This window comes from Crocuta crocuta, unplaced genomic scaffold (assembly GCF_008692635.1).
Source record: "Crocuta crocuta isolate KB4526 unplaced genomic scaffold, BGI_CrCroc_1.0 scaffold494, whole genome shotgun sequence".
Lineage (NCBI taxonomy): Eukaryota > Metazoa > Chordata > Mammalia > Carnivora > Hyaenidae > Crocuta > Crocuta crocuta.
In genome coordinates, this window is record NW_027527931.1 from 333,530 (window position 1) to 342,605 (window position 9,076).

General features: G+C 49.7%; 1 protein-coding gene across 6 annotated transcripts in view; it reads right to left on the minus strand.

The window, feature by feature from the left end:
• FCRL3 (Fc receptor like 3) overlaps positions 1 to 7,444 on the minus strand; it is a 17,380-nt gene extending 9,936 nt beyond the window's left edge. For 3 of the 6 annotated variants that reach the window (XM_077751675.1, XM_077751682.1, XM_077751658.1), the window contains exons 1-9: positions 7,358 to 7,444; positions 6,588 to 6,608; positions 5,411 to 5,653; positions 4,688 to 4,945; positions 4,159 to 4,443; positions 2,863 to 3,150; positions 2,256 to 2,534; positions 908 to 1,186; positions 431 to 550 (exon numbers count right to left, since the gene is read on the minus strand). In XM_077751675.1, the coding sequence (XP_077607801.1) occupies positions 431 to 550; positions 908 to 1,186; positions 2,256 to 2,534; positions 2,863 to 3,150; positions 4,159 to 4,443; positions 4,688 to 4,945; positions 5,411 to 5,653; positions 6,588 to 6,608; positions 7,358 to 7,388 (1,804 nt within the window). In that variant the 5' untranslated portion in view covers positions 7,389 to 7,444. The remainder of the gene's footprint in view (positions 1 to 430; positions 551 to 907; positions 1,187 to 2,255; positions 2,535 to 2,862; positions 3,151 to 4,158; positions 4,444 to 4,687; positions 4,946 to 5,410; positions 5,654 to 6,587; positions 6,609 to 7,357) is intronic. The other 3 variants (XM_077751689.1, XM_077751667.1, XM_077751696.1) reach the window with 3 other exon arrangements.
• Between the last annotated feature and the right edge of the window lie 1,632 nt (positions 7,445 to 9,076).

Genomic DNA, 9,076 nt, shown 5'->3' on the forward strand with positions numbered 1-9,076 from the left:
TATTTCAAGGAGAGAGAGAGACAGCGCGAGCAGGGGAGGGTCAGAGAGAGAGGGAGTGACAGACTCTGAAATAGGCTCCAGGCTCTGAGCTGGCAGTCAGCACAGAGCCCGATGCGGGGCTCGAACTCACGAACCGCGAGATCATGACCTAAGCGAAAGTTGGACGCTCAACCGACTAAGCCACCCAGGCGCCCCGTTACCTTTCTGATTTTTAATTGGAAGCAAACTCTGCGACTTGATTTAGATCTCAAATTAAACATATGGAGTAACAACCTTATTGAGAAATTTATGTTGCCACTTGCCTACAGAGTGTCAGAGGGTCTAGTATCTGGGAGGGAATAATGACCTTACCGGAATGCATCACATAAATCCAAATTGTTATAACAATGGCAAGAGTCACAAAACCGAAGGGCAAGACAGAGACACCCACCTGATTTCCTTTGGGACCTGAAGCGACCAACCAGAGCAGCAGTAGCAGCGAGGCCAAGCATGCTTAGCAACCACCCGAAGACTCCCACAGTGATATGGGTTACCTTGTTCATGAAAAGCCCTACATGGGAAGAGCTATGTTTGAGTTCCAGTAGCAAATGTTTTTCATCCAGACAACATGTCAGTGGGGGCTAGAGGTCTATCGGGGCAGGTTTCTCCTGGATTCTGAATTCTCCATTTGAATGATTATCTCCATGATAATTTGTACTTTTCAAAATAATAGCACATGATTGTTAGTATCTAAGATTGAAATAGATTCCCTTTCCTTCCCCCATGAAGCCAGCACCAATCTCTAGAAGTCCCAAGCCTTGGGGGTGCATTTTTGAAAACTCTTTGATGCTGGTAGACTGTGTACAGTCTGTAGGGAAAATATTTTATTGATCTTGACTAACCTGTAGGCCAGCTATACCCAACCCACCTGTGACGTTGAGTGACACCGCCTCACTGCGCTGGGCCCCCAGGCCATTGTCAGCCCCACAGGAGTAGTTTCCAGAATGTTCTGTGGTCAGAGAGAGGTTAAAAGATGCTCCTCCTCCAAAGGGGGCTGAGGTGTTCTCCAGGATGACATCCTCATGATAAAACCAGTATAAGATTGGGGGAGAACCCCTCTGGACCTCGCAGCGAAGTTCTAACACATCTCCCACCATGATCTGGGCCACAGCAGGGTTGAGGGTGAAGACAGGGCGAGACACTGGAACTGAAGAAGGAAACATTTCATTGGAAGTTTTAACTGAGTATGTACACCAGATAATAAAGGAAATATTCAGCATGATTTAGTGGTAGGAACCTGGACCTGGGATCAGGAGAAGTAAGTAACTTTGAGTCCTGTCTCTGTCCTTTATCAGTTCTATTATGTTGATGTCTTGAAAGTTTCAATATTTCTGAGTCTCATTTTTATAACACACATTTAAAGCTGGTAACGTTGTACATGTATATAGTTAAAAAACAAACATTTGGGGTGAGTGTCCAACACTTTTGCCAGTGGTGTGGGATCATGACAAAATCCAGAGAATGTAAAGGTTTGAATCACTGGAAGTCATTGCCATATCTCTTTTATCCTAACATTTTCCCTATGCCCCAGTGCTCCACTCCAGCCCCCAAGTGCCATGCACTTTGGAATAATCCTGGTCTGGACGATGGGTCTTCCCTAAGTGGATGTGCACTTTGCTGTCCACATGAGCTGGAAGTGGGAGATGCGAGATGCCTTGGGTCCTCTGGTGAGGAAAAATTTTGTTTGGGAATACTGAGAACAACAGAATAAATTTCCTATTGTTCAAGGAGTCAGACGGCCAGAGAGGTTATTAGAGTCTGAAAGCCATGAGAAAGCTTCGTAGCTCTGGTTCCCAGGAGCATCCGCAAGGAGAGATGCTGTCTCATAACCCAGCAGGCGTGTAGTAATGGGGACTGGATGGGAGTAGTGGTGGAGCACGTGGGCAAGGCCCGGTCTCGTCACTTGTTCTTAGACAAAGGAATTGAGAAATAAAGCTTTCTATCTGCTAAGACATCACATATCTGGTATTTTGGAAAGTCTGTGAGCCTCTGATAGAAAGACTGGAATACGTGACTGTTAATGACAATGACAAAGAAATAAAGGAGTCAGCTGAGTTTTGGAATGTGTATTCACAAGGAAGAGTCCAGGAAGGCCTCAGGTGGAGGCAGAAGTGGGGAGTTTTCTGGGACGTCACCCCAGCAAAAGGCCCAGAAGGGGCTCTCTGTGAGAAGACATAATCTGTTCTCAATTGTGACTGTTGAGAGCATGTGCTTACCCATGATGCTGAGTGACACCACCTCACTGCGCTGAACTCCCAGGCTGTTGTTGGCCTCACAGGAGTAGTTTCCAGAATGTTCTGCGGTCAGAGAGAGGTTGAAGGATGCTCCTCCTCCAGAGGGGGCCAAGCTGTTCCCCAGGGCGTCCCCCTCATGGTAAAACCGGTACAGAATTGGAGGAGAGCCCCTCTGGGCCTCACAGAGAAGCTCCACCACGTGTCCCTCCACGGCCTGGGCCCAGGGCATCCTGACAGTGAGGACGGGGCGGGACACTGGAACTGAGGGAGACAGGGGGCCATCAGACAAGGTTTGTGACAGGGTGACACTATGACAGATTAATGGCTCTACTCAACGACCCTAAGAGTAGACGTCCTCCTTGAACCACGGGGAGGAATCCTGGATAATTTTGTTTTTTGTTTTCCTTACTACTCCGTCTTCTCCAAGAAGTAAATTGTCTCAACTGACTTTGCATCTTTGCTGTTCCTTCGTTGGCCATTAAATCTTCATACCTCTGTTCCTTGCTTCCTTCAGAAGATCCTCGTGGTTGACAGAGAACCTAAACCCCAGCTTGGGAACAGGGCCAAGTGACAGGAATGAGGAACTTACTTCTCAGCGTGATTCTGATCCGTTTACTGAGGATGGGGCCGTCCATGTTGTCGGCCGCACAGTAGTACCTCCCGGCATTCTGCTCCCTCATGGAGGCTATCCGCAGCTCGGCAGACAGGGCGCGCCGGGTCTTCCTGCCCAAACTCCTTTCCAAGCCCTCCCGGTGCCAGGAGAACATGACAGTCCCTGTTCCTTCAGCTGCTGAGCAGATAAGGACCAGATCTTCTCCTTCAATCAGCTGGCCCACAGGGGGCTCAGTCTCTAGATTCACATCAGACACAGGAATCCCTAGGAGGACAGAGGAGGGCCTGGCAGGGTCTCTGTGGCAGGTGGTGCGGGACCAAGGAGAAGGCTGGTGTTGCCTTAAATAAGCCAGTAGCAGCAGGTGCAATAGGCAGGGGTCTTTTATATTTTTAATTAAAAAATGTTTACTTATTTTTGAAAGAGAGAGAGAAAGACAGAGTGAGAACAGGGGAGGGGCAGAGAGAGAGGGAAACACAGAATCCAAAGCAGGCTCCAGGCTCTGAGCTGGCGGTACAGAACCTGATGTGTGGCTCGAACCCCTGGACTGTGAGATCTTAACTTGAGCTGAAATCAGATCCTTAACTGACTGAGCCACCCAGGTGCCCCAGCAGGGATCTTTTAAAGGAGGAAGTAAGAAATTGCAGGAATTTTGCAAGAAATGCAAAACCTGTCCCCCCCACCCCCACACACCGATTCCCATCCTTGGGTAATGTGGGCACCAAGCCTATGATCTTCTTTTAAACCTAATGTTGACCACAGTCAATTTTATGGACCCTTATCTCTGATGCATCGACAGATCATGGAGAAAGTGAGAACACTGGGAAGGCTGCTCAGATCCTGATGTGACTTGATCAGAATCCAAACCCCTCTCCACCCTTTAAGATTTCTCCAGTCTCAGCTCCATCTCCCCACATTCTTCCCTGGCTATTCCAGTTTGTGTTTCTCTTCCTCTTTTCATGTTATTTTGGAATAATTTTCAGTCAACACACAGATGCATCATAGGGGCCACTACGGGCTGCATGTGGTCCTCAGTGCTTCTTGCTCTCTGTTGACCCACAAGGAAACACATCCCGTTTGTGTTTGTGGCCCCCACAGGGCTGGGCACCCTGTACATAATCAATAACTACTATCACCTAACTCAGAGGGTAAAGGATGTTACAGGGAAGTTAAGCCAGTGCCGAGCATAGAAGAAAAGGATGACAGGATGCCTGGCTGTTATGCTCAGGCACATTCATGATCCCAGGGAGCAAGAACTGCCTCACAGACACTCACTTTGAACATGTATCTGGGATCTTGGGCTTGTTTTCATGATCCTGGAAGTCGTTGTTCTTGCTAAGCACCAGTAGGCCACAGAGTCTTCACTCCACATGGTGGGGATATGGAACTCCGGGGAGTTGCTCCAGCCGAACCCCAGAAGCTGATTTTCTTTGAAGAAACAAAACTGAAGCCTAATGTGTGTCCTCTGTGGAGGGAGCCAGGTCTCACATTTCAGGGTCATAGGGCTCCCCTCAATGGGCTGGGAGGGGCTGGCTGTCAGCACAGGACTCGGAAACAGCTCTAGAGAGAAGAACAAATGTAGTTCCCAGGGCAGTGAGGCTCTGAGCTTCTGGGAAGGTGTACCTGTGTCCTCAGGACTAGCATCCAGAGATAGGGACCCATGTGGATCGAGCTACCTCCTGTCTCCCTCCCATGGCTGCTTGGAAGAGGTTGCTCATGGAATCCCCACTGACAAGCACCTCTCTTCGATCCCCACATGCTGATACCTTGCCAAGCCTATTACTCATAGGAGTGTAGCCATTACCTTGAACTTGGATCTTTAAAGAATTTGAAGTTTCTATCCACTGATACCATAAAAATTCCCTAGAAGCAGTACAATGATATGTGCTATCATCATCCAAGGGTGGATATACTGTGATGTTTGAGTTATAATGATTTTGAATTATTTTTTTATTTTTGTAGTAAGATTTTTCCATAATTTCTTCTTCCTTTTTCCCTCGGCATCTCAGAACTACTGGATCTCCTTCAAAGACAGGGTGTGAAGCCTGGAGGATCAGCCAGTCTGCAAAGAGCAAATCAACATATTCCATCTATTTCTTTCTTCAAACTCTCATTTCTGCCTGAGGAGAAAGAGCCCTGCCTACCCCTGTGAACGTCCTCCACCACCATTTCCACATGGCCCCAGTACCCTGTACTCCCTTGTCCTAAGCCAGTGAAATAATTTTCAGAACAGGTCCTTATGAATCCTCATAAGTGTTGTTAAAAGAGGAATTTTACACCCTATCTTTCTTCAGACCTGAGTCCCTTTCTGCCCAGTGGCTTCTGGGTTACTGACTCGTCTCTGACTGGAGGAGACAGACAATGTACAGTACTCTGCAGCCCTATCTCCTTATTTCCCCTCTGGGATCAGCTCACTGAATAGCCTCAGGCCTATTCACAACCCTGTCTGGGCTCCCTGCGTTCAGTCAGGCTCCAGACATGCTGCCCAGGGGCTGAATTTCAGAGACTCACCCCCTTCTTTCCTCACCAGTTAAAAACTGCACATGCACGGGGTTGCTGAGGGAAGATCTTTGGGTCTTGCAACTGTAATATCCAGATGTTTTTATTTTGATTTTTTCAGATTGGTTTTCCAAGTGACGCCCATTGTGATACCAAGATATGGATTCCTGGGCTAGAGGATGGTGATCCTTACAGATGAGAGTCACTGCCTCTCCTTTGAAGGTGGTGGACCATGGAGGTTTGAGGAGAAGTAAAGCTTTTGGAAGTGCTCCTGAACAGGAAAGAGAAGAGTTCAGGCAGGTGAAGGTGAACAGCACATGGGTGGACACCAGGGGAGCCTACAGCTGGGAAGGGAAGGGAGCCAACGCCACCCACGGACACTCTTGGGCGGAGTCTGTTCTTCCTCAGCCTGGAGGTGGGCAGGGGGGTGTCACAGGGGAGAGGTCTCAGGCCCCTGGTGTGGGCTCCAAAAAGCTCAGGAGACATGACGTGTAGCTGGGCAAACACTGTCCGGCCTCTGAGGCTAGGCTGATTCTGAAATGCTCTCGCCCTCTACATTCCCGCCAAGGCACAGGTGGGCCTGGGCTGTGTGCACCTCAGAAGCCCTTTCTAGACTCCGAAAAACCACTTCCTACTTGGTTGCTCATAATTAATCAACACTTTTTCCACTTTTGTTACTTTTAAACATTGTTCCACTTGAGACTTCATGGGGAAGGAGACTTTTGTCTGCTCTCCGGCTAAATCAGACACAATAAAAAAATGGAGGGCTATAAGGAATTGGAACGGAGAGGCATGGGCTGCCTGAGAAACCGCCTCTGTGGATGGAACTGCACCAGACCAACGGGACCAGAAACTGAAGCATGACCACAGCACAGCCTCTGTGAATGGGAGCGATCTCTCTGTCCTTTGAAGGTGGCTCTGGTTGAACATACAGAGTGGGGGGTAGGGGGTCCTTAGGGAAGAGAGGAGACACGAGGAAGGTTCTGGGCATTAGCCTCCTGTCTCTGCAAATGCTTCTTTCACTTGGGCAAAGGAGGAGAGAACTGAAGGCTGGAGAGATCGCAGGAAGCTCTGCTCGCCCACCATGGCCACAGGTGTCACCACTGGTGTTGACACATCCCAGCAGCCTCCACTTACGGGGCCAGGCTGGCTGGCCGGAAGGACCCACATCCAGGGAGCAGGAGGAAGGATGAGGGAAGACTGACCTGCTGGATGTTGTCCGGGAGCTGTGTGAGAGCCAAGGGTGAAATGTTAGCGCAGGCCGTGCTGGGACAGCGTTTTCAGTGAGACTCTGAGACATTCCCACGGCCCGGCCACAGCCACGGCTGTTTCTCCGGCTTTTCCTCCCATTTCTTGGCCCGCATTCCATACCTCCCATGGCCCCCTTCACCCCTCCCCCCACAAAAACACAGCCTATGATTTACGGGATAAATGATAACGGCTCGGCTCCACACTCCTGGCCTCCTTGCTGGGCTCGAATCAGCAGGTGCTCTCTTCTCTGGCCTGAACTGGACACTGAGGCCAAGGCAGAGAAGGGCCTGGAGAAACGGCTTACTCCCCCACCCCACCTCACTGCTTGGGCCCTGTTCCTCCGACTGCTTTCAACCTCTGGTTAAACATTGACTTAACGTCTCAGCTATGTTCCTCTGCACCTTCCCTCCCTCGCCTGTGTGGGCCCAAATTGCTTATCTGAGTGTTTAGAGGTGAGGTCCGGCAGAGAGAAAACCCAGGCTTCCCAGGAGGTTAGAGAGGACACAGCGGGGAATCCCTGGGTACCACACTTGGCTTGCTCTGGGGGTCACTGGACCCTTTTGGTTTTCCTGGGCACCAGCTCTACTCACTTCCTACCTCTTGCTGTGTCTCTGAAGCCCAGGAAACAGAGACAGAAGCCTCCCCGTGACTTTGCCCCCCACCCTGGTTTTGGCCTGACTGACGTTAGGAACGTAGGCCCCAGCCCAGTCTGGGCTCTACTCACCCAGGATCAGCAGCAGCAACCACAGAAGCATGGAGGTCGGGCCTGGCTGAGGGCAGGGGAAGACCGTCTCACCAAAAGCCAGGCTTCTCTCTCATCTGTGAGGGAAGTACGGAGAGCGGGACTCAGATAAGGCCAGCAAGAACCAAAGAAGAGGAAGGAAAGCAATCATATCTTGCCTGTGTTCTCAGACCATGACGTGACTGCCTCCCTAAATGTCGTCTGTCTTTCAGGGATGGCCGATGGGAGCTTTTAGATGTTGGCAGCTGCCTTCCAATGCTTCACAGCTGTCAAGAAAGCCGCCCGAGGCTGTGCCTGGCTTCTCTGAAAATGCCACGCTGTAGATCTGCTGGTATTCAAATAACATTTTCCTCATTTTTCGGATGGAAACCCCCTACCTTATCTTACATTCACACAAACTTTAGTGTCACATGAGGTACCAGTATAGACAGGGGTGGGGAGTGTGCTGTGTGGGTACATGTTAGAGTGTGAGCCCCACAAAGCCAAGGTGCCAAACCAGATGTAAAACACTTTTGACTTTTGCATATGCTGTCCTGAAGCTGCTGAAGAGGAAAATAGTAGAAATTTTCAGGGGCGCCTGGGCAGCTCAGTCGGCTGAGTGTCTGACTCTTTATTTCAGCTCAGGTCATAATCTCAAAGTCATGAGAGTGAGCCCTGCATCTGGCTCAGCACTGACAGTGTGGAGCCTGCTTGGGATTCTCTCTCTCTCTCCCTCTCTCTCTGCCTCTACTCCATTCACTCGTGTGATCTCTCTCTGTCTGTCTCTCAGGCAGCAGGGTGCCCTTTTGGCTAAGTAAGTAGAGTATATGACTCTTGATCTTGGGGTTGTGAGTTCCAGCTCCATGTTGGGTATAGAGATTACTTAAAAAACAAAAACAATGATGGGCATGGAGGAGGGCACTTGTGGGGATGAGCACTGGGTGTTATATGGAAACCAACTTGACAATAAACTATTTAAAAAAAACCAACAAAAACAAAAACAAAACCCTCTTCAGATTCGCAAAAAGGGCTTCCCAAAGTCCCACCCTGACCTGCGCAGTAGGGCGGTGAATGGACAAGCACACAAACAGGAAGCTGTTCAATGCAGGTGACACTGGCTGGGCCCCTCCCCTCTCCCCTCCCCCCGCACTGTGATTCTTACCATTGCAAGATGCCTCCAGCATTAACCTTCAGGAAACATGGGAGGAAGAAAAGGTTTATTACTTACATGTCCTGGAAACGACATCACACACCTGTGGCCACACTACGATATCACAAGCTTGGGGTTCTTCTGCTTTTACTGGGGTCCAGGGGTGGGGAGGGCTACCTAGGATTCCTGGGCTTAACTCTTTATCGGTGAATTTAAAATATAAGGGCAGGAATTTAAATGCGTGAAGAATGAGAACAAGCGGTCCAAATGGTCAGTTACCAAAATCAACCAAGATCAACCGCAGGCTGGAGACAGGTGCCTGCCCTGCACAGGACAACCCCAGGGGCTCACACACAAGTCCCATGTCTGACTCAGACCCTCCCCAGCCTCATGGTCCAAGGGTCCCTCCTGATTACTTCCTGTTTCAACCCCGCCTACGTTTCTTACTGTCGATTTCCCTCCCTAGGTCTGCAGGGTTTGCAGCCATTATTTGCTTATCTTTCTGGGCCTTTCTCCCTCCTGAAACTCTTAAGGTGTGTTGATCAGCCTCTTGGGGCTTCTCCCTTTCCTTT